Consider the following 25,862-nt stretch of genomic DNA (forward strand, 5'->3'; position numbering starts at 1 on the left):
ATTTCAGGATTAAGGTAAGCATGATGCAATTCATACATAGTGACTTCGAGACATAAGAGGTTAAATGGTTTGTTCTTATATTGTCTCTAGAAGTGCACTGGTCAATTCAATACCTTCGGAAGATACCTAGAAGAACTATAGAGTCCCCAACTCTCAATGCCTCATAACCAGACATCATAGATTCTTCTAACAATCATACTGAGGTCAATAGTCCTTTGACCCTTAGATTGCGAATATATCGTTTTAAGCAAACTACGAAGAGTTTGTTCATGCAAATCTACATTTGTCTCTTCGTAAGTTGTTAAGTTTGTTTATGGACTAAAAGACTAAGGTTTTATCATAAAGCTTCAAACAAAGAAAGAATGAATGAACGTTTCAACTTTATTAATGAATAGATAGGCAATTACAAGCAAGAGTCTTCATGAGACTTTATTACATCAAATGTACAAAATAAAGACTACAACTCTTCTTGTGGGCACCATTGACAACAAACTCCCACTTGACTCAAAGAAGGTGTGTGTAGTCCTTCATGCCTAATCCCTCACGATGTTGGTCGAAGACCTTGTTCGCTAGGGCCTTGGTGAATGGATCTGCGAGGTTGTCCATCGTTGAGATCTTCTTCACTTCCACGTCTCCGCGCTGCACGATCTCTCGAATCAAATGGTATTTCCTCTCAATATGCTTAGAGCGCTTATGGCTTCTAGGTTCCTTTGAGTTAGCGACAGCCCCACTATTATCACAATAAAGGGTCATGGGCTCGTCGACGTTTGGAACAACTTCCAAATACTTAAGGAACTTTCTAAGCCATACAGCCTCTTTGGATGCTTCACAAGCAGCCACATATTCTGCTTCCATTGTGGAGTCAGCAATGCAAGATTGCTTAATACTTCTCCACACAACAGCTCCACCATTAAGGATGAACACAGATCCCGAAGTGGATTTCCTGGTAACCTCAGATAACTTACCCACGTCATTACCAATGAGTAGTATATCATCGACATATAGTACCAGAAACACAACTTTGCCTTCGTGTATTAACTTGTAAACACAAGGCTCATCTATTGACTGTTCAAAGCCGAAGCTCTTTACAGTTTCATCGAATCTAATATTCCATGACCTAGATGCTTGCTTTAGTCCATAAATGGATTTAAGCAACTCACAAACCTTGGTCTCTTGACCTTTATCCACGAAACCGTCTGGTTGAGCCATGTAAATGCGCTCGTCAAGATTGCCATTCAGAAAGGCTGTCTTGACATCCATTTGCCAGATCTCATAGTCGAGAGCTGCAGCTATGGATAGGAGTATGCGGATGGATTTAAGCATTGCGACTGGCGAGAAGGTTTCTTCATAGTCAATCCCTTCTTGTTGGGTATAACCCTTCGCCACAAGTCGTGCTTTGAACGTCTCGACGTTCCCATCAGGACCCATTTTCTTCTTGTATATCCACTCACACCCTACGGGTTTAATCCCTTCAGGAAGGTCTACAAGTTTCCAGACTTTGTTGACATACATCGAGTGCATTTCAACTTTCATGGCGTCAAGCCAAAGGTTTGATTCAGAACAAGCCATCGCTTGGCTATAGGAAACAGGGTCATCCATGTCGGAGACGGCTACAAGAGAGTCTCCATAAGACATGTACCTGTCAGGCTTTTGAGTAGCCCTCCCACTACGTCTAAGTACTACTTGACGAGATTCTGATGAGTTAGGTTGTGTTTCAGTTGGGGTAAGAACAGTTCTTACAGATGAGGTAGAAGCTTCCTCACCCAACTTTTCTTCAAGCACAATTTTGCTTCTAGGTTTCGCATCTTTCATAAAGTCCTCCTCGAGGAAACGAGCATTCGTGCTAACGAAAGTCTTATCGTCCTCGGGACTATAGAAAGTAAAACCTTTGGTTTCCTTCGGATATCCTACAAACAGGCACAATTCTGACCTACTAGCCAACTTGCTAGTCTTTTGCCTCAGCACGTGTGCAGGGCAACCCCAAATTCGGATGCGGCCAAGATTCACTTTACGGCCAGTCCATCGTTCATAAGGAGTACCAGGGACCGTTTTGGACGGAACTTGGTTCAGAATGTAGGCGGCTGTTTCGAGGGCATATCCCCAAAAGGAAGGAGGGAATGATGAGTAACTCATCATTGATCTAACCATCTCCATTAGAGTTCGGTTCCTTCTCTCTGACACTCCGTTTTGTTGAGGTGTGCCAGGTGCGGTAAGCTGAGAAGCGATACCTTCTTCTTTAAGAAAGTCATCGAACTCTCCAGACATATACTCACCACCTCGATCAGATCGAAGGGTTTTGATCACTTTGCCAGTTTGCTTTTCCACTAAAGCCCTAAAGACCTTAAATACGTTAAAGGTCTCGGATTTGTGTTTAAGCAAATAGACAAACCCATATCTTGAGTAATCATCAGTGAAGGTAACGAAGTATTCGTATCCTCCACGTGCCTGTTGGTTGAGCGGACCACATACATCAGAATGTATTAGTTCCAGCAACTCAGTGGCTCTTCGACCCTTATCGGAGAAAGGTCGCTTAGTCATTTTTCCTTCTATACAGGATTCACAAGTAGGTAGTGAACCTATTGCAGAGGCTTGGAGTGGACCATCCCTCACAAGTCTCTTAATCCTATCTAGACTGATATGACCAAGTCTTAAGTGCCAGAGGTATGTTGATTTTGTTAGATCGGATGATTCAGAAAGTTTGATCCTCTTTGGCTCCCTAATTAGATCGTTATCTATTTCGGTGTCTAAAAGAGAAGGTTGAGTGGGATAGATGTAAAAAAGACCATTCTTCATACATGCATCAGTGACGAAAGAATTAGAAAAAGAAATACGAATTCCATTCTTTATAAACTTTAAATAATAATCTTGCTCGAAAAGTTGAGCAACAGATACTAGGTTTTTCCCAAAGGAAGGAACATAATAAACATTATTCAAATTTAAAGTTCGATCTTCAAAAGATAGCGTCACGGATCCCACAGCCTTCGCAGACACCACGCTCTCATCACCCCACTTGAAGCAGAAGTCGCCATCCTCTAAGCTTTTGCTTTTCCTGAAACCAGTCAAGGAGCAGCAAATATGGTTAGTAGCAGCGGAGTCAATAATCCACGATGATACATTATCAGCTACTAAACAGGCTTCAGTAACAAGTACAATACCTTTTGCTTTGGTTTTGAGGTAGGCAGGACAGTTCCTACGCCAGTGACCAGGCTCGTTGCAGTGGTGGCACTTGTCGTTAGACTTGTCCACCTTCGGAGCCTTTGGCACCTTCTTCTTCGTGTGAACCTTAGGTTGGTTCTTCTTCTTGGCGTTGCGAGGTCTCTTCTTAGATCCAGAGGTGGAGGCAGTAGCATGTACTTCTCCTTGAGCCCTCTTTTTCTTAGTGAGTGCCTCAGCGGTTTGAAGTTCCTTCTTGAGCTCGGTAACAGTGTACTCTAGCTTGTTCATGGAATAATTCAACTTGAAGGTATCAAAGGTTTCGGGGAGAGTTTCCAAGATCATATCTATTTTAGTCTTCCCATCAATCTCAGATCCAAGAATCTCCATCTCGTTGAGATAGCTAATGATCAGCATCATATGATCTCTAACGGGAGTTCCAGCCTTCATACGACAGTTCATGAATTGCCAGACCGCTTGTTGCCTAGCTTGACGTCCTTGCCCTTCAAACATCTCATGGAGATTGTAGGGCATATCGGTGGCAGTTTCATAATCACGATGTTGTTGTTGCAACACATTGTTCATCGATGCCAAAATATAGCATCTCGCAATCTCATCGGATCGAAGCCAGGCCGCCAGGGCGTCTTTCTCCTCTTGCGTCGAATCTTCATTCGTTTGAGGACAGGGGGTGGTGAGGACCCATTTGTGCTTGTCGACAGTAAGGACTATGTCGAGGTTACGTTTCCAGTCGACGTAATTGTCGCCTTCGAGTTTATTCGAGGAAAGAATTGTAGAGAGAGGGTTGAGAGACATATTGTCTATAAAAGTTGAAACAAGTTTATGATTAGTCTTTGGTTTAGGATTTAAGTTTTATTAAGACTTTTATAAAATCCAAAGGTGTTATAAACTAAACGATAATTTACTCCCTCAAGAGAAGGCCGCAAAAAATCTACTTTTATAAGTAAATGATACATCATTAATGCTTAGCCAAGATGTCAATACATCAGCTTTGACTAGCCACCTTTTAAATTGGTTTGATCACTCACATCCTTTCGCAGAGCCTCAAGGGAGGATACTAGGGATTGAGCCTAAGTGTGCAACCAACCACTTAGTCCAAAAAATCAGCTTTGAAAAACAATCCCCCAAGGGGAGGCCTTGTCATCATTGCATCACTCTCGGACGTAGCTCATTGAGCAATGATCGAAGCAATAACGCCTTGGAGTACTCACATTTAAGTGAGGGTCGCAAGAGCGGCTCTTAGTCCCACGTTATTGCATCTTTCATTAGTGTTGGGGATCGTGGGTTACAAACAACGAATATAACCCTCCCACTTAGTTTTTGGAGTTGGTTCATCGACTCTTATAAGTTCGGAAACAGATTTCCTAGTTAGAGAGCGACAGAGCGGACAACTAGAAGAGAATCCTAGATCGACATGTTCAGAGCAGTATTAGTGCATAAAGGCACAAGGTACATACTCGATCTTTTCCTATTTTCTATTTCGGGAAAGTGCGTGAGGGAAGTGTGAACTTCAACTCACTCGAACACTTGAAAGTTTGAGATTACACATCTTTTTATTTTTCGGCTTGTCTACAAGGAGACCTCCCACTCAAATTTTCAAGAGCATATAGATTTTGAACATATGTGATATAGATATAGTTTTGAAAACATTTTGAAAATTTATTTGATTTGGATGACAAAATATTTTCAAGTTTGAAAGTGAAAACGGTTTTTCAAAATTCAAACTAGTTTTGTAAAAATTCAATTTCAATTAAACTTTCAAAAATCAAAACATTTTAATCTTACACATCATGTTTATAATCATATGAAAAACATTTTTGCTCAAGAAAATTTTCTCATTAGAGTTCTATAACTCATGGTAGTGGGGTTTGAAAATCCGGATTTCTAAAAAACTGGAGTTTCAGACAGCCGCGCACCTCGGAGTAAAATCGCCATATCTGGCGGCTCCAATGTCCTTTTGAGCCGAAACTGGTGGCATTGGACAGAGGACAGACAGAGCTTTAATTTGATTCAAAAATCATTAAATTTCGATTTCTGAGAAGAGAGTTATGCCACTTTTAATGCGGGTTTACTCCAGCTCGAAGAAAAAGAAATAAATTAAAGCTTGGTCCTTTTTAGGTGCGAAAAAGAATCGAGTGTAACGGAACGTTTTAAGATGTTGTTTAAAGCTTTTATTTGTGTTTTATTAGCAGGATAATAACATAGAATAAAAGAAATAATAACATAGAATAAAACGATTCAAGTAAAAATAAGAAACTAGCAAGATATCAAAACTAGTCACAAAATTTTACTCGAAATTTCTCAAACCTTTAAAACACGTTTTTCAATATAAAAAATTAAAAACTTTTAGAACTGATTCTAATGTGTTTTAAAAACATCCCAAACTCATAGAAAATCAACATGCTTTTTAATTTAAAGACAAGAGCATTAAATTAAAAAAAAACTAAGATTACAATTCTAACTTGTCACAAAATTAGTAAACTTTCGAAAACGATTTTCAAGCTCATAATTTTAAAAACATGTACATGCTAATCTTTGACCATAGCTCTGATACCATTTGTTGGAATCGATCTAGGATTTGAGAAAATAATTAACGCTTCGGTAAGCGGCGAAATTTTAAAAATTTTCTTTTACAAGTAAAACAGTTTTTACTAACCTAGACAAGAGAGCAAGTACATGTAATTAAAAAACCAATATGAGCTAGAAGTTTACTAACCTTTCTTGAAGCTTGAACTTTGAAGAAGCTTTTGGAAAGTTTGCAACGCTCGTCTCCCCTCGCAGCACGTCTCTCTTTCTTTCATCGGCACCTCGAGCAACCACGAAAGTTTCTATCACTAAATCACTCGAAAAGAAGGAATCAGTGAGTGGGCACTTTTAAACACTACGACTTAAGAACAAGTCTTGAAGTCGCAGAGCTAAACACTAGGTCGAGTGAGGACCTAGGTGCCAAGACAAGAAAAAATCGAAAATAAACTAGAGAGAGAGAGAGAGAGGATTTTCGGCCAACAATGTCTAGAGAGAGAGTCTCTCAATCTCTAACTTATGTTGAATGAGAAAAATGAGAAGAATGAGGCTCCTATTTATAGGAGAGGTCTCACCTTCAATAAGGTAGTTTCCTCTTCTATAGAATATCACATATTCATGAGCCAATTTCCTCTTTTCCTCTATGATGCACTCGGCCAAGGTAGGCTTCATTAAGCCTTGGATTTGTTTCCTTTTTTGTTCCTTGCCTTGCTTCTTTCTCAACTTGGGCGCCTACCTCTTGTTTCCCTTAGAGGAAATTTGTTTCCTCTTTTTCTTTTGGCAAGTATCTTCATACATTTATGCACAAAATATTCTCTCTATCTCTTGGGTATGTTGGGCGCCTATAGCCTTCTAGAAAAGGCTTCTAGAAGCTTTTCCATTTGTTCATGACAACATGAAAAAGGCCCAATAAGAATTTTCAATAAAATTCTTATGAAATGAAATTAATTCACAAGGCCCAATGATCAAGTCATGGCCGAGTGAAACATGTCATAAAATGACCTTGTCAAAAATTTATTGACATTCATTTCATCCTTTGTCTCAAAAGACAAAAATACCATTTCGACAATTTTCGTTCTTGTTTTGACTTAGCTTCCAGTTTAACAATTCCTATCGATGTGATTCGTGACAGTGACCTCATGGACCCAAATGAACAAAGCTTGAGCTAAACACTTGGACTCAAAAGTTCACAAACCTTTTCCAAGTTTAGCTTAATGCCAACTGACTCCACTAAAGAGCTGACACTGAAAATCTCTCGGTTCAAATGAATTTATTTTCTACTCAAGAATTCGACCTAATTATGATGAGCGGATCCACTGAATATTATCTATGTTTACCCTTCATGAATGTCATCAGCTAGTCGGGATTTACTAAATTACCATTTTACCCTTCTAGCTGTTATTTCCTCAACTCCTTTGTCGCTTGTGAATAAGTTGGAAACAATGTATTGACGAGGAGCTAACAAGTCACATTGTTTCATCCAAAAGAGTCAGGACTCAATTTGGACACTGGCCAGTTCATTTATTCACACTCCAAGGAACAAAGCATGAGGTGACATACATTGCATTTCAGCAATCTTGTACATGAATTCCATATCTATGAGAACTTCACAAAGTTACTCATGACAGACTCACAACTTAGTACTTCACCAATAGGCCTTGTTCGGAATCACATAGTGAGTCCGAACTTTGACTTTCTCAAATGAGAATACTAAGGTGTGAAATGGCATGTCTCATTTCAGGATTAAGGTAAGCATGATGCAATTCATACATAGTGACTTCGAGACATAAGAGGTTAAATGGTTTGTTCTTATATTGTCTCTAGAAGTGCACTGGTCAATTCAGTACCTTCGGAAGATACCTAGAAGAACTATAGAGTCTCCAACTCTCAATGCCTCATAACCAGACATCATAGATTCTTTTAACAATCATACTGAGGTCAATAGTCCTTTGACCCTTAGATTGCGAATATATCGTTTTAAGCAAACTACGAAGAGTTTGTTCATGCAAATCTACATTTGTCTTTTCGTAAGTTGTTAAGTTTGTTTATGGACTAAAAGACTAAGGTTTTATCATAAAGCTTCAAACAAAGAAAGAATGAATGAACGTTTCAACTTTATTAATGAATAGATAGGCAATTACAAGCAAGAGTCTTCATGAGACTTTATTACATCAAATGTACAAAATAAAGACTACAACTCTTCTTGTGGGCACCATTGACAACACTGTTTGGTCAGGATATGTTCACTAGGTTTTCTGAAATCGTCAACGAAGTTCATTAATTGTAGACTTTAGATGTCAACAATGGACGTCAACTGTTGACATCTGAAGTCAACAAATAATGAACTTTGTTGACATCAATCTCAACAATGGATGGAAATTGTTGACATCTAAAGTCAACAAGTACCATGCCTATCCTTTGTTGTACGTAGTGATGACGGCTACAAGTCTCTGAAACACTCTTGGCCCTGGGTATTGAAGACACCAGTTCAGCGCGGTTCAAAGTCGAAAACTTACGCCAACATGCCACAGCAGAAAAACCTACAGAAGTTCCCGATCGACCTATACAGACACGGGGCGGTGAAAATAGCGACCAAAGTGGGATCAGACATGGAGATGGATGATGATTATGAAACTTTTTATTTTGGTTGGTTAAAGTAATATTTAAGTACTCATTTATGACTTCTTCTTCATTTGGTTTGTTCATGTAATAGATTAAGTACTCATTTATTGTGTTAAACATGATGACATTGATGTCCATTTGCTTTTTTTGTCGATTGATGTCAGCAAAACCCGTCTATTGTTATCTATTGTTGACATCAATGTCAACAATTGCTGTCTATTGTTGACATCTGTACAATCTATCTAAATTGAAGGAAGGTAATATGCATACACAATTAAGTCGGAAATCACAAATAAAGTATGAAATCAACAAGAGTCATACACTAAAAAAGGTGTAAATGAACAAAAGAAGTATGAAATCAAGAAGACATCTTCTCTCTTTTTATTGTGTGGACAGATGAGTAGCATTATTACATGTTTGACGATTGTGGCCAATTTTCTCGCAACATGTACACTTGCGCCTAATAATGTCCTCCCATAGAGAGGGTATTCTTCTCTTTTTGGGCCTATCGGTAGCACGTGCTTCGTGTTGAGGCGGAAGAACTCGACAAGCCGCGATTGCGTGTGGACAAATAAAATTATGAGTATGCCATACATCAACATGTCTTATCTTCTAAATTAACAGCATATATTATCCCATCTCTGTCTACTACCTCAAACTCGCCGAATGAAGATGGCCTCACCTAGTAGACAAAAATATTTAATTAAAATCTTATACAAAACCTGAAATAGATGTCAAGTGTTGATATATATATATATATATATATATATATATATATATATATATATGGTCATCACTGAGTAAAAAAACATAGGCATATTTATTATTTGTTGACTTTAGACGTCAACAATTTCCATCCATTGTTGACATTGATGTCAACAAAGTTCATTATTTGTTGACTTCAGATGTCAACAGTTGACGTCCATTGTTGACATCTAAAGTCTACAATTAATGAACTTCGTTGACGATTTCAGAAAACCTAGTGAACATATCCTGACCAAACAGAACATTTAAATCTCTTTAAACAATCTATAAAAATGACATAAAACTTTTTAAACCACAATTTTTTTAAAAAAAGAAGAAACAACGAACCTTGAGCTTTAGTTTCAGCGAGGATCTGGGGTCGGAACTTGGGCGAGGACGTTGTGGGGGGGTTGAACTTGGACGAGGATTTCTAAGCCACGATTTCATAGCTTGGGTGAGGGTTTCAACGCTTGGGTGTGGATTTTTAGAAGCAGAGGGTTTCAATGCTTGAGTGGGGGTTTCATGGGTGACCGACCTTGGGCGAGATTTACAGGAGAGAGAGAGAGAGAGCGCGACGGAGAGAGAGAGAGAGAGAGAGAGAGAGAGATGAAGAGAAAATGTTTCAGACTTAAATATTTGCTCATTAAAATGAGTTGGTGTGGGTTGGTTTGAGATTGTAAGAAAAAATGTAGTTGAGGGTAAAATGGTAGTTGTACAAATGAGTTAGTGACATTTTTGGCCAAATTATAGTTTTGGTGGGAAATTGGAAAAAGTTATTGTTTTAATAGTAGATGAGGCAATTTCTCTATTAATTATAGTTATAATAAAATAGTATTAAATGAGATTATTAATTAGTTTGGAGAGGTAAGTGTGAGATTAAAAGAAAATTTTAAGTGAAAGGTAAAATTTGTTTTTGGGGTCAACTTGTATTTTTGGCAAAAATGGATTATTGAAAAAAGTTATTATTGGTGGTACTACGAGGAATTTCTCATTGATAAACGCAGTCCATATCAGCGCATCAGCGTAGGGGGATTGTAGGCAAATGTGTGGGACCTACAATGGTGGGACCCACAATTATTTTTGCCTTGGGCCGAACGCTGATGGACTACGAACAGCACTTCTCAAAAGAAAAAAATGAAGATTTACAAGCGACAAGTAAATGAAAACGCATGATATGGAGAAAAAATTGAGAGCGACGACAAATCAGTAGCTTAACAAGCCAATGCATATTCTTTCTCCTCTTGAAAGGTTGCCACGTGGTTGTTCAAATTACCGTCACTCTGTCTCCGATGCATATTTTTCTTTTTCTTCTTCTTTTTCTATTTCTTCAATCATAAAATCTTGTAACTTGGGCACTCGGTTTTAGACTAGTTATATGATTATATCTTAGAAAAACTAGTTCATCACCTTTACAACTTCTCGGATGTGATGTATATAATCAAACGTAATGATCACTCTAAATTAATATTTAAAGTCTCAATGACGTTGATGTGCATGCGTGGTATATCTTTCGTGACGTATTCCAAAAAAAATTATTAAACATATGGCATCCGACTTATTATTTTCTCTTCCTTGTTTCAGAATCCAATGAACTCTGCAGAATTAACTTATTAACTCTCTCATAATAGTCGGTCCATCTACCCCTTTGCCTATTTGTTTTTTTTTTTTTTTTTTTTTTTTTTTTTTGTGGAGTCCGGTGAAATATGGAAAGTGAAAAGGTTAAAATGGGAAAAAAAAAACTAAGTGAAAGAGTAAAAACCGAATCCTCAGAGAGAGCTATGGCAGAAAAAGAAGAAGAGAAACCAGATGTTGGAAATGGTCAACCCACCACACCCTACCTCAGTCCCACACTACTCCAGGTTTTTTTTATTATAAATAATTTAAAATATATTTAGCAGGGTCGGTGGTTTTGTTAATATAATGATATATGTTTTGGTTCAGTGAGGGCTTATCAGTACTTTCTTTAGAAATGCTTGCTTGCAAAAAACGAAACCCAGATAAAACTTGTCTTTGTGATTTTTTACCCCAGAGAAAAATGGTATACAAATTCTAATTGAAAAACGTATCTAATATCAGTTTTTTGTGGTCATTATATCATATGTATAAATGTTGGATCTTTTTGGTGATAGTACGTAAGGCACTTTGTCTATTTCTTGAACTAATAGAATTTAGCCCGGATTAAATTTAAATTCGTAAGAAACACACACTATTTCTTTCCATGAAATGGTGTACAACGAATTCCCAAAATTGCATTACAACTAGAATAGGGCTTCATCTTTGAGATATGATTGTTTGATTCTCACGAAAAAATAAAGAAATGAATGTATATAAGTAACTGTGACTCAGGTACTCTACTCGGCTTAGGAAACGAACGAATATCTCGTATGAAGAGAGAGATGAGGAATTAGAGGATTCCCTGAATGAGACAAAGGTAGGGTTTTGATTTAACTTAACATTGTGGCTTGTTAAAACTTGTGTGGTAAACTAATATAGGGCTTAGTTATGAAGCTCTACGAAGGAAGAATAACACAGAGGGACCTAATATAACTTTTTTTGGGTAAAATATATTTCACTAATGAACCGAGTATGTATAAAATTTTATATATTTGGTCATAATTCAAAATTTGTGATCATCTACGAAAGTTTTAATTTTTGCACAATTTTCTAAGGAAATAGGTTCAAGTGGTACAGCCTAAGCATCATAAGACTCGATCGAAAATGTGGAAATATTTTGAGCGCATTGTCGACGCCCCTCGAACGTGTGGAAAGTGTCATGTTTGTGGTACAATCGTCCCGGCCGATAGTAGAAGAGATGGGACATCAAGGTTGTTGAGCCACTTCCGAAAATGTTCAAAAGCTCGTGGCATGGCGTATGCCGAAAATCAAGTAACTACTTTTAACCCCCATTGACTTTAGAAAAAATTTGTCAAATATATATATGTACTCGTGTACCGTTATGGCATATAGAATTGGTTTCTTGCAAAGAGTGTACTAGTTATTTTGTGTTGGAGATACATATCGTTTCTACGTATAGCGTGATTAGGAAATAATTTGAGGTAGAAAAACTAACTTAAAGCAATTATGTAGCCCTATAATTATTGTTCATAACACAAGCGATGATTGGTTTTTCAAGAGAAGAATTGCTGCTTTCAACTGTATAGATAGAATCATAATGCCAAAAATATCTTGATAATCATTTTTGAAGTTATAGAAGAATGGCGATTAAGTTGAAGAGTTATATTCATCACATTCAAGAATACAACTTCAAATTCTGAAATAATTTTTATATTAACAGAAAATATTGAATGTCATGAAGACATTTTGCAGCGAAGACGAGTCACTCGTATTATAAACCTTTTGCACCAATGTTCGCTCTCGTAATTGATTATGTTAGACTTTTATGTGTGAAATAATTTCTTCAAATGATAGGGTAACTACAAAAAATATAAAATAATAAACTCAAATCTATAGCGCCTCTTAGCACAAAGCTATAGATTTTGATTTATATATGGTAGATATTGAATTTGTGATTCAAGTTCGTAATTAGAAACACCAAAGACTAAACCCTGTATTGTTTTAAGATTTTGACAACAAAACATTATGTTGTTCTTCTAGGAGGTAGCTCCACAAGATGATAAAGCTCGGGTAACTGCCCCGCCCGGTTTCAACGTCAAACCCAACAACGACGACAGCGACGACGACTTAGTTGACTTTCGGGGCCTGGCAAGGCTCCCGAGGCGACACGCGTCGCTGCTCGAAGAGGAGTGCCTCGAAAACCCGGACCTCGCCGAGTGCGAGGGAATGTCCGCCAGGTGGCGCCGATTCGTGTACGAGACGGTCGGCGAGCTCCTATTCTTCATGCGGTCCACGAGGTACGGTGACGTGGCGGCGGACGAGGAGAAGCGGGCCCGGCTCAGGCAGCTCTGGGACGAGGCCCGCGGCCCCGCGGGCCCCGCCCGAGTTTCGCGGCTCGAGGCGGGCGTGATGTCGGGGCTCGAGGCGGGCCCGCATTTGGAGCGCGAGAGGGAGGCGGTGGCGGAGTTGGAGGGCGAGATGGGGCGGCTCGACAAGGACAGGGACACGCTGCGGTGCCAGCTGGCGACGCTGACGATGCTTATGATCGAGAACGAGCGGGGCCGCGCCTCGCTGGAGGCTCAGATCGGGGCGGTCAAGGACCGTGTCAAGTCCGCCGAGGAGGCTTTTCTTTGGTAGTAGTGAATGTCTGATGTGATCAAGTAGCCAGAATTGATTAGTTGGTTTCGTAGGCAAGTTTTTGGGCTTTGGTTTTGTAGTGTTTGATTTGATCATGTATTCATGTCATACAATTTTGAGTTCTAACTTGGTTTTGTGAATAGAATAGAAATTGCATAAACTATGTGTGATATTATATGAAATTCGATTTAACGGACAATGTCAAAAAAATTCGTTTCTTACGGCGTTTTACGCTTTATTTACCAAAATAGTTTTGAGGACCCAAAAAAAAAGAGAAGAGAGCATAATATGGCTTGTAGGTAAACTTAAATATTGAGCAAAAAAGCCAAAAAGAAAATCAAGAGATTTGCAGGTGACAAGAAGTAAGTGAAAAAAAAAAAGAAGTGTAAACGACAAAAGATCAGTAGCTCTCTTGAAATTTGTGGTATTATCTTAGAAGATACGAACAGTAAATTTACCAACTCCTTTATAACTTATCAGATGTCTACAATAAAACTTAGTAATCAGTGCTCTAATAAATACGATTTATTAGAGTCTCAATGCCATGTATCCGTCTGCAATTTTCCGTCACATTCTATACCTATTTTATTGAATAAAATTTATTGAGATACCGATAACCAATGAATATACCAAAAGGATATTTGCGGAGAGTAGGACGAAATTGAGATCTCTTTCTAATTTTATTTGATATCATTTTCGTATTTTGCTGAGTTGTATTTGTTTTACTAAAATAATTTATAACAAACTATGTATAAAAAAAGAGTAATTTATAACAAACTAAAACAAAATAAGAATATCGAACTCCCGAAACCGAAAAATATTGGTGTCCCAATGCCATGAAAAATAATTATGGATTTTTTGGTACTGTTTTGCTGGTTCTAAGAATTTTATTTCTCGCAAAATATGAGACAAGTTAGTCATTTCTCATATTTTACATGATAACTTTATCTCTAACCAAACTCTAAAATCCACTCTAAAATAATACTTCTAGGAATTGGTAAACAATGTCGTACTGGGAATGATTTTTGCCACAACTCACGAGTTGGAACGATCCACTCAGAAGTTGACACGTGTCCACCAACATCCACGTGTCAACTTCTGAGTGGATCGTTCCAACTCGTGAGTTGTGCCAAATAGCATTACTCAAATATTTAATATATCACGACATTGTTCACTACTGTATTTATTTTCTTATATTTATAGATTAGTCCCTTAAAAATTTCTAAATTACATAATTAGTCATACAAATAAAAATAATTTACAAAGTGCCTCCAAATATTTTTTAACTTGCTCAAAAGTTATTTCTTAAATTCATATGTTAATTTATTTGATGTGTTTGATTTATTCATATATCTTAAACCTCCCCAATTTATTCATACAAAACTTTTTTCTTTTATTTTTTTGCTCAGAAACTATAAAACTCTTTCACACAAACTAACACATACTGTTGTTTTTTTCTTAAGAAAGATTAGTTTGAGAAAGGAAAAAGAATTATACAAAAAGTTAAGTGAGGTTGAGGTAGGATTTCATAGAAATTTCATTTTCATGTATTAATTTTCTCCAAAAAAAAAAAAAAAAATTGGGAAAATAAAAGCTAATTGGGTTCGTGTCCGCCACAGACCTTCCTCTGGCCACCACAACCACAACTTTATTAAGATTATAAAGATGTTCACATAATCACATGTATTAAATATTAATATTTTTAATCGAAGAAAGAAAAGCTTTGATTTTGATATATGCTTTTCTGTTTTTTATTGGTTAGTAGATATATAGTTATATTTTGATTTGCTATTTAATCAATCTTTAATAAATATTTGATAAATAGTCAACTTTTAAGTAATCCGTTGTAAATAATAATGTAAATAGTACGTTGTAACTGTAATAAATAAGGACTATTTAATAAATATTTATCAAAGATTGACTAAATAACAATTTAAATATAAATATGATACGTCAATTTATGCGTATTTATGTTTACCTATAATTTACAAAACATTGATTATGTAGCAATTTTAAATGGTTTGATTGACTAATTATCTAATTTTTTATTATTTATTTATTTTATATTCTTCGATTGCGACAGTTTGGCATTTGGCGGAAAAACTTACACAGATATCTTTTTAATTTGAGATTGAGAGCACCACAGTCACTGAATAACTCTCTCTCTCTCTCTCTCTCTCTCTCTCTCTCTCTCTCTCTCGTTGTTATCATATTTACAAAAACCAAACACAACAATCTCATCTCAGTTGTGAGAGAGAGAAATATTTGGCGGGTTGTGAGTTGTGACATAATCGTCTTTTCCTTCTTTGTAATTGAACACCAAACTCTCCCAATCAAAACCCCCCATTTTCTCCCAAACCAAAACCCTAGAGAGAGAGAGAGAGAGAGAGATGGAAGATGAAGGGAGTATCGGTCTGGTCCTGGCGAGGGCAACGGATCTTCGGTTGAAGATCGGGAATTGCGTACACAAAGCCACCGCTCCGAGAAAACTCGAACACGAAAATGGCGGAGAAGAAGAGGACGACGAGGAAGGAGAAGAAGAAGCACAGAGTCTCGTGAGCATTTGCGATGCCCTAGAATCTCTCGAGACTCAGCTCTCGTCACTGCAGGTTTTGACTTCCTCGCTCCAAAATCTTACGGGTCTTTACACTTCCAAATTCGTAATATATATATATATATATATACTAGGATGTAGGACGTGCTTCGCACGTGGTGATTATAGATATAAATTGGTAAATTTATTTTTGAGTAGTGTTATGGCTTTAATACATGTTGTTAAAGAGTTTTACCAATATTTATCAAAGTAAAATTCAATTGAAAAATAATATGAAATTGTAAGAGATAATACTCCATAATAGACCGTGGGAGTAAAGTAAAATCAAATTCAATAAGAGATAATAGATTTTGAATCCTCGTCTCTAGAATTTTCGATCTTGATCAACCTCCTCTTCCGCAAAGCCATACACAATGAGTTTGGCGGTCCAATATGGTGCAAGAGCTACTTGTTTCTTAACGCAATCTACAAGCATCATTGTAATGTGGAAAAAACATTAGTACCATTATGAACTTTTAATTATTTGCTTCATTGCTTTACACTTGAATTTTGATGAGATTAACCACTTCGTCATTATAGGGAAAACATAGTATACTTACAAATAGTAGAGTGATTAATTTGTGAACATCAAAATGAATAAATATTTTGTGAAAAAAAAACTTGCCTCTGTTTAGTTCAAATCTTGTTGGATATGCAAAGCTAGAACATTCTCAACGTCATTACAAGTTGTTTAACTTCTTTACAATCAAAAGAAACCTAAAAAATAATTAATAACACAAAGAGTAGACTTCAATGCTTCAACACACATATGAGTTACTCAACTCAAAAGTTCACATAAAACATTTGAATTTTATTTTAAGGTATCAAAAAAATATGAGTTCTAAATATCGAATATGAACACAAACGAGCAAACAAATCTCATATAAATTCAACAAAAACGAACATAGACTAATTGAACCGAATTAACATCTATAAGCATCCAAATCCATCTAGGACAAAGGCCGAACCGAGATTGTAGACAGTCCAGTCTTATGCTTCTCTTACAAACTTTATGACACTCGAGTCTGTTGATTTCTCAAATGAACATTGCTGCAAAACAACGATTTAAATTTAGTTAAAAATTAGCCCATTTTCGAGATAATTAAATGATTATTTCCACGTACAAATTAAATTGGGCCTCTTGTAATGTAATTGCGACATGTCTAATATACTTAAAACAAAATTTGTGTCCAGAATTTGTTTCATGGTCGAAAATTCAGGATGATTGGCAGCAATAATAGCTTTGCACATGTTTATGATATTCGTATAATAAAAAAAAAATAAATAAATAAGTGAGTAAGTAAAAAATGAACCGTAAAACACATTAGACTAATGGTTGGATAGCAAGTCCACGCTAGGACAGGTGACTTGAAGACCACAAAATAAATTTAAAGAACTATATAATACTCACAGTAGGCGCGGTTGGGGTAGCAGCATTGACATCGTTTTCCTGGATAAAAAATAAAGATAATGTAAAACTTGAATAGGCATAACCGACATGCATATCTACACATAAAGCTGTGTGGTTAGTTTTTTTACCTTTGAGATGGGATAGAGTATTTACCAGACAGCAAACTATGACCCAACTTTGTTCTACCAGAAAATATAAAGCCACATTATGTACATTGCATATCAGGAAAGCACAAGTCTAACTACTTAGACAGTTCTGGTACTACTCCAACAACTAAGAGAATTTCTAGGGGGTTGTTTTCTTTCAAGAGGCGTTATGGGAGAGGCTTAATCGTTCTATCACCATTTGGCGTTCAGCTTTATGTTAAGATTTTATTCCTTTTCTTTGTCAGGTCTCACTCCAGATTGATGTTAGCACATTTTAAGGCTTGTTTCTATCTCTGCTGGTTTTTTCGAGTTATTCTTATTAAAATTAATTTAGAGTTCAAAATAAAATAATATATGCTAGCGGCTTACAGCTGCATATTCAGGTCTGCAGTTGGATCAGTCGGAGCAATCTCAAAAGCCATTTTCAAATCTTGTAGTATCTGACAATGTGAAAAAGAAGCAAAAAATATTTAGTCATCTAGCATTACAGAGTTCACAAAGTGATGCGTGATTTTTGTCAAGTTGGACCCAAGGTAGAAGTCGAAAACTAACCGTGTGTAGTTGAGAACACAACTTGCATAGTTGCTGCCAGATAGCAACTGCAGAGAAAAGAAAAAATTTGAATACATATAATGATAGCGAACAAACAAAATAGACCAAAACAAGTCTGATTAAGCAACATTACCTTTTTCCAAGATTGACAAGTCCAGTGTAACCCGGTCCGCAGATTAGTTCCACATCTCCCCTCTTTCTTGAATTCGGTCCCCATCAAAATTGGTGTTCTTGTCGAGCTCTCTTTCAGCGGTAGTCATTTCTGTCTGGAAACAAGAATGTGAATAGCAAAACTTTTTTAAGTATTAAGAGTAATAAGAGGCTGAGAATAGCAAAAGGACTCGTTATTTTTTTTTTACCAAAGATAACATTTACAAACTCAAGGCATGTTGAAATAAAATCGGGTAAAAGCAGGAATGGATCTATGACGCTATCATCCTCTGGGTACGAGTTAACAGTTCACCTGCCAGAGTATGTTACCCATCATTAAATCTACAAGTACAAACCTTCAAAAATTGACTAATACTTAAAATACTCAACCATATACTTGCCTATTCAGCTGCTAAGGCGAGTTCCCACAAAAATTATTGATATTATAAGTTAATCACTACAATATATTACCTGCTCCTTTTAATTCAGCAGTGATCGTTCCCAACTTTATAGCAAGAGAATATCTTGGTTCTTTGTAATGTTCGACAACATGGTTGTTGCTACCAGTTCCGTCCCAATTTTTCCGTCCGCGAAGTATCATTCCGTCGGTGAGATTTAGCCAGAGATTCTCTGTTTTTTCGCACTTGGTGCACTTCCACCCTGACGGAGGAACTATAACACCTTTCGGCACCCTTGGCCAGTAGGATCGCATCAACTGCCAGCCTTACCTACAGTATCGTGTTAGGACCTTAGGGGTAGTATCGTAATTAGAGATTAATAGGTGCTTAAGCAATTGCTTGTAATACCTTGAGAGGCAAATATTGAGTGAAAATTGGGATGTTTCCTTGAGAGAGACCAAGCCTCTCGAAAGCTTGTAATACCTTGCATTTTTCTATTTTGTGGGAAATGGAAAGTTCAGGGTCTTATCATATTGATACCCGAATCATATTAGATGGTATTTAAAAGGAGGAGATGAGTCTAGGTCTGGATATTTTTAAAGATTCATAAAAAGGGGTATATTACTTATCGAGCCCCTTGGTCGGTCTCTAAGAAGGGAAGATCACATGAATCAAACTATGGATTTTTCGATGGTTTATAATAGCAACCACGCAAGTAATCAAAAGGCACCAAGAAAAAGGTCATGCTGATAAGAGAGTTTATGAATTTATTAATTTGAAGGCCTCCATAAATTATTTCAAAATCTCAGATACTGAGAGAAAATAAGTACCTTCTCTGGTAACTCCACCGAAGGAAATGGAAGGCTATCATAATCGGGCAATATGACTATATTGTACGCATCTTCATACTCAATTTCATTGTTGTCGAACCCACCGTCCAAGCCTACAAATCGTAATGTAAGTATCGTAGCATTCTATCCAATTATAAGAGATATTAACCAGCACACAAAAGACAATATTCAGCCTAAATCCGCATAAAAAATCTGCATCTATATCTTTTAAATACTTGGCCCGTAAATCATATATTTATGGCTTACTGACAAACTGCACAGAAACCATAGGCATCAAAGTTTGCTGATTCGAAAAAACTCATTATCCATGATACATTAGCTTAAAACAGTCATAATAGATGTTCATATGACCATTCATTACCAGTTTTCACCAAAAAAATCATAATTAATAAGTTAAGTTGCACACTTGCACTTTTAAGGAATAAACCTTGAACCCTTTCTCAATTTATCAATGTTAGAATCAGAGTCTTTAGATATCAGCAAATATAAAGCAATGGCAATTTTACAATTTTTTAGAAGAAAAAACACCAACAGCCTATCGTGCCAGTAATTCAAATTAATGATGTAACTCCATAAACCACACTCCAAAATAGAATGGATCTGATGTCTAAAAAGCCTGAGAACTCGAACCATTTTTTTATAACAAAAGCTTAAGAACTCGAACATGGCCATATAAAGTGCCCTCGATAACATACCTATAGCCAACAAAGTAGGTTTTTTCAGAGGCCTGTCCTCAAGAGCCAACTTCTTTGATTGTCTTATGTGCAAGTAAACAGGGTTCCAGTCTTTTCATAGTTCCAACCAGCACATTCCTTTCCGAAAGCAAGAAACCTACATGTCGATAAACAAATCACCTTCTGATGTATGAATTTCAATTAAAAAAATTAGAAATTCAAATTTCAAACCATACAAATCCTCAAAAAGAATATTAGATCGAAGTCCCTTTTTCCTACATGCATAAGCTTCCAATCATTCATAAAAGCAAGGGGCAATACAATACCCAGAAAAAATTAAAATAGAATAATATTTTGAAATATAGACTTCGAAAATTGCTTAAAAGATCATTCAACTCACTAAAACTCAACTTTGTTTTCTATGGATCATTAGAAAACGAAAGCGAAATAAGAAGAAAAAAAGTGAAATTACAAAGCCATGTCTCAACATTAAATTCGCTGGATAAATATTACACTGAACCCGCACTTCTCAACTGGTATGTTAACGAAGCCGTACAACCCAAACGAACGGTTACAAAGTAAGAAAAAAAAACGGTTTGTATTCAAAGTGAGGTGTAACAGTAATTTCGGAATTGACTTACGACGACGAGACATAAACGGGGACAACAAAGAGAGCGTACCGTGGAGAGTAGCGGAGACGATGAAAACGGGTGATGTCGCGCTAGGCAGAGTGTTTCGCTGGCGGCGAGGGAAGAAGAACGAATGATACCCCAAATTAAAAGCAAATTTGAGCAAAACCTATATAAAACATAAATAAGAGAAACGAACACAATAATTAATTTCAGATTTGAAGAGCAAGAATGAAAGCCCCAATTTAAAACCGTACAGAATGAGATAGAAGAAGACGACGACGAGACATAAACGGGGACTCGAGATGATGAAACATGGAGACGATGAACACCGGTGATGTCGCGCTAGGTAGAGTGTTTCGCTGGCGGCGAGGGAAGAAGAACAAATGATAGAAAAAAGAGAAGAGACGCGTTAACAACAAACTTACAAACCAGCGGTTGCGACTTTAAAAAAAAAAAATCGGTTTGTATAAAGAGTTGGCTGACGTGGCATGTTTTAATTGGGTAAAACCTTATGAACAGTGATTTCGGATTTACACTTATTATATTTTAATAGATATATATATATATATATATATATATATATATTTTGTTATTCTGTCTCACTTTCCCAATGTTTAGTTCTGGTAGATTTCGTAATTACGTCATAGATTATTTAACTGGAGGCCAGTAAAGTTCGTATCTTTCTGCTGAAACGCTGAGAACATAACTATGTTGAAGACTAGAGCTTTTTTATGAGCGTTTTTGTACATCTTCTGCCGAAAAAAACATAGCGCCTTAAGAACTGAAATTGGGCATATCCAATGTGAGTTAGTTTCATCTCAGGACGCTCGAGAATCGAAATTTTAGACGCCGTGCAATTTAATTTCATTAGGTAACAGACATTTCAGGGAGAGAAAATATGTGATCTTTGGAACAGAGTAGTGTGTTTAGGTTTATGGTGGATAAACATTGATTTCATTTTCGAGGATTGTGCAATAAGCTCTTTAGACACTCTTGTAAAAGCTCTAGTCGATGGATTTTCTTGGACTGAAAAAGGGTTGATATTCTAGGTTTTGCTCACCTACAAGTCCCAACACAAAATCTACATCCTCATTTTATACGAATTATATACTTCATCCCATCACGGGTGATTCAGCTTATTAATCCTAAAAATGGAGAGATTTAGTCGTATGTCCTTCAAAGTTTCAACCTTTGGTTGATACTGTGAAGTCAAAACTCCTTTCGGATTTTATCTCAGAATTAGCACTGAATTTTGTAATTTCGCTAAGACTCCTCTGTGTTAAAGAATCCTTTTTCTTTTTCCTTTTTCCCACCAATCAGGGTTTGCAACAACAGCAACGCTACGAAAGAGAAGTAGCACTGGGCGAGATCGAGCAGAGCCGTAAATCGCTGCTCGAGAAGATCAAGGAGTACAAAGGAGAGCCGCTGGAAGTGATAAACGAGGCCACCGCCTTCGCCGGAGAGACCGTCGAGCGGAGCAGCGATCTCTTACTTCCTCCGTACCCGACCCGACCCCCGAACTCGTTACGCAGAGACAGCAACGGATTCTCGCCGCACTTGTCTTCTAAGCCCGTCCGAAACGGAAGCGGAAACGGGGTCGTCTCCGATGACCAGACAAACGGGGGAAAGAAGAACCCGGAGCGGAGCGAGAAGAGCCCGAGAGGGCTCGGGTTCTTCTTGGGCGTGGCGGTGAAGACGGTGTTTGCCGTCGTTGGGGTGGTTTCGGTCTTGAGCCTGACGGGCCTCGGGCCCAAATTGGCGAGTAGTGGAGAGAGCCCGGTTAAGATTTTAGGGTTATTTCAGCGGCGGCCGATGATGGGCGAGGAAAATGAAAGAGAGATGAGATTCGATTGCCCGCCCGGGAAAGTGTTGGTCGTGGAGAACGGTGAGGCTCGGTGCCTCGTGAAGGAGAGAGTCGAGGTCCCGTTTTCATCGGCCGCTTCCAAACCGGATGTAAATTATGGTTGCGGCTAAAACAAAAAAAAAAAAACAAAAAAAAATAGTGTTCATGAGTCACAAGACCATCTTTTGTAAATCTTTTTTTTTTTTTTTTGCCATGTATGACAAGGTGTATCCAAGAGTGTGTTCTCAATGCTTTAAAAAAAAAAATCAGAAGCTTAGGGTTGTTTATTTATTATTATTTCAAAAAGAGTAACATTTTTTATGGATAAAAACAAATCGCTTATTTTAAAAAATAATTATTATATTGTGCTATATCAAATCTCTCAAACAAGAAGTGGAAAAACTAAATAATATATGTGTGTGTATATATATATATATATATATATATTTTTACCTTGGCGGTCACACAAAGTTTAGAGAAAGCCCGACTTACAAATTTAGAAGAAAACATATTTGCAACGTATGGAATATGGATCATCATTCACTTTAGAGAGACTTACAAATTTAGAAGAAAACATATTTGCAACGTATGGAATATGGATCATCATTCACTTTATCTTGTTTTTTTTTTTTTGGCTCAGAAGACTTTATTTTGTTATTTTATCTAATAAAGTGGATTCATGGCACAAGGAAGGAAAATTGAACTTGGCTTTCTCTTTCCATGAAGGATTATTATAAAACTAGATTATGCACATAAAGAATACATTTTGCTAAATTAAATTAGTCCCCCTAAAGTCATGGCACACATAAGTTTGTGCATAGGCATTTATTTCCTAACCCACAACCACTTGTTGTCCTTCAATTTGTCAAAAGTCAACCCACATGATTGAGTTGAGCCACTTTCAAAAACCATGAACTTGTTTTTCACACTAGACGTAATTCCATAGCCCCTGGTTTCTCGAAACACATACATACGTACATACATACGTACATATACGAAACGGTATTACAATTACCATTATCAATATCAATATGCATGATATTTTAATTCCTTTTTGGAACAAGCCTCCACTAGATAAATCTGAGCATAAATAGCAAATAAAGTAATGGTGGCTCTTTGCTGCCTTGAAGCGTTACATCATTATTTACATCTCAATGCTTTTTCATGTACTATATATAGTATATACTATGCATACACTTTACCAAAGTTTATATCAAGAAATTCCAACACAATTAATCACGCTTACATAACACTGGTAAAAGCTAATACAATGAGCAGCTCAGAATGCATTGTTTTCACAGAGGAGCAAGAGAGTCTTGTGGTCAAATCATGGGCTGTAATGAAGAAGAACTCCGGTGAGCTTGGCCTCAAGCTCTTCCTCAAGTAACCCTCTTTTTTTTTCATCTTGTTTGTGTGTAAATCAATGTAATCAAAACATGTTCCTGGATCTATTTAATTATTTTTTAACACAGGATATTCGAGATTGCACCAACGGCCAAGAAATTGTTCTCGTTCTTGAAGGACTCTCCGGTTCCGCTGGAGAAGAACCCGAAGCTCAAAACTCATGCCATGACTGTCTTCGTTATGGTATGTTCTCGTTGTTCTTATTTTCCATTCAAACAAATAAAATAAACTAATGTTAATGAAGTCATGATTTTGAATAAACTACCGTCACATATTTAGTAATTAGTCGTACTCGTATCAAAGTCCATTTTCTCAAAATAAAATAAAAAGATGTTCAAATTTTACTCTCCTCCATTGCAACATAATATACTAGCATGTAAATATTACTAGTAGTGACCAACTGACTATGATTAAAAGATGTGAATTTCTCTGATTTTTTTTTTTTTTTGTCTGTTTTGTACACCAAAGACGTGCGAATCCGCGGTACAGCTTCGGAAATCTGGCAAAGTTACAGTGAGAGAATCGAGCTTGAAAAAACTCGGCGCAACGCACTTCAAATACGGCGTGGTAGATGAACATTTTGAGGTATCACTGATTTTTTTTTTTTTGCCAAAAGTTTTAGTAAGTCTTGAGATCTATTTCAAAACACATTTTGCCTTTATAACCATTTTTTGTGTGGGTATAGGTGACAAAATATGCACTTTTGGAGATAATAAAGGAAGCAGTACCAGAAATGTGGTCACCGGAAATGAAAAGTGCATGGGCACAAGCTTATGACCACTTGGTTGCAGCTATTAAGACCGAAATGAAACCCTCTTCCACTTGAATACTTTCTTGCTTCCAATTTTTTTTTTTTAATGATTTTTGTTTTCGTCGCTACTCGAACTCAACTCTCCGTTTAGGGGAAGAAAATAAGATACCGATAATGTAATATAGCATTAATTATTACCTTATGTACCTTGTTAAAGTGTAGTTTCATAATTGTTCTTCATATTCTTATATGCATCTGATAAACATATGTTTGGGCTAAAACCATGACCCATACGTAATAAACTTAACTAATAAAATAATGAGGGGTTTGTACACAACACAAATATTCATTCGTAGATGGCAATTCCATCAACATTCCCTATTTTAAAACCTTCTATTAATACCATATTATTTAATTTCAAACGATTTTGCCCTTATAAACTGTAAACATGAAGTAGAAAAAAATAACTTATTGAAACTATAAATAGTAAAAAAAAAAAGTATCAAATAAAACGGTAATTACGACAAGGGATATATTGTAAAGATAGATATTTATAAGAAAAACAGTTCAAGAAGTATTTGGGTTTCATATTTGAAAAGAAGGTGTGTCACGTAACTTCTTCAAGAATATACACCACTATTGAGATATTATTTATTGTACCAGATATTTGATTAACGTGAGTTTAGGTATTAGGATATTATGTAACGTTTAGGAATTAATTTGCAATTATGTAACGTATATTTTATCTGCGTCCGTTTAGGAAATAGATTAGAATTACAGCTATAGTTTCCTTTTTATATGCTATATCTTTCTGTGTATATATATGACTAAAGAATATCAATAAAGGTCACTGATTCACCATTCTTTCATGGTATCAGAGCCACGCGGCTAAGATACACGACCGACAATGATTGAAACAACTAAAAATCCCCTTTCATCTATATCTTCTCGAAATGACCATACATCTCCTTTTTATCACGCCGGAAATATGGTTTCGTCGACGGCACGATTATGGAACCGAAAGCTCCTTTCACAACAGAGGATTGGCTTACCATTCACTATATGCTTGTTTCTTGGCTAATGAACACAATTGATCAGGAGGTTAAGTCTACTATTTCCTTTTATGATGATGCTAAGCTTTTGTGGGATGAATTGCAGGCTCGTTTCTCTGTTGTTAATGGGCCC

General features: G+C 36.7%; 3 protein-coding genes and 1 long non-coding RNA gene across 6 annotated transcripts; 3 read left to right on the forward strand and 1 right to left on the reverse strand.

The window, feature by feature from the left end:
- Nucleotides 1-10,645: 10,645 nt before the first annotated feature.
- Nucleotides 10,646-13,331, forward strand: LOC149387771 (uncharacterized). Its single transcript, XM_089624403.1, has 4 exons — nt 10,646-10,919; nt 11,407-11,491; nt 11,737-11,946; nt 12,676-13,331. Exons 1-4 carry the CDS (start codon nt 10,867-10,869, stop codon nt 13,270-13,272), a joined length of 945 nt encoding a protein of 314 aa, XP_089480529.1. The 5' UTR covers nt 10,646-10,866; the 3' UTR covers nt 13,273-13,331.
- Nucleotides 13,332-15,431: 2,100 nt separating this feature from the next.
- Nucleotides 15,432-22,819, forward strand: PDV2 (plastid division2). Its single transcript, XM_089622023.1, has 2 exons — nt 15,432-15,881; nt 22,000-22,819. Exons 1-2 carry the CDS (start codon nt 15,663-15,665, stop codon nt 22,651-22,653), a joined length of 873 nt encoding a protein of 290 aa, XP_089478149.1. The 5' UTR covers nt 15,432-15,662; the 3' UTR covers nt 22,654-22,819.
- Nucleotides 16,192-21,090, reverse strand: LOC149387773 (uncharacterized). 3 transcript variants are annotated; one of them, XR_016300613.1, is made up of 12 exons: nt 20,934-21,090; nt 20,728-20,845; nt 20,069-20,204; nt 19,353-19,465; nt 18,596-18,852; nt 18,334-18,437; nt 18,108-18,240; nt 17,975-18,021; nt 17,792-17,862; nt 17,405-17,458; nt 17,277-17,315; nt 16,192-16,915 (listed from the first exon to the last, which is right to left on the reverse strand). It is a non-coding gene; the product is annotated as an uncharacterized LOC149387773 (long non-coding RNA). The 3 variants fall into 3 exon arrangements; XR_016300614.1 differs by lacking the exon at nt 18,334-18,437; XR_016300615.1 differs by lacking the exon at nt 17,405-17,458.
- An 850-nt stretch (nt 22,820-23,669) lies between the features above and the next one.
- Nucleotides 23,670-24,917, forward strand: HB1 (hemoglobin 1). The gene is made up of 4 exons (XM_089622024.1): nt 23,670-23,905; nt 23,995-24,109; nt 24,395-24,511; nt 24,612-24,917. Exons 1-4 carry the CDS (start codon nt 23,793-23,795, stop codon nt 24,750-24,752), a joined length of 486 nt encoding a protein of 161 aa, XP_089478150.1. The 5' UTR covers nt 23,670-23,792; the 3' UTR covers nt 24,753-24,917.
- Nucleotides 24,918-25,862: the final 945 nt, after the last annotated feature.

This window comes from Urtica dioica, chromosome 8, assembly GCF_054948205.1.
Source record: "Urtica dioica subsp. dioica isolate 48M chromosome 8, U.dioica_male_clone48M_v1_H2, whole genome shotgun sequence".
Classification (NCBI taxonomy): Eukaryota; Viridiplantae; Streptophyta; class Magnoliopsida; order Rosales; family Urticaceae; genus Urtica; species Urtica dioica.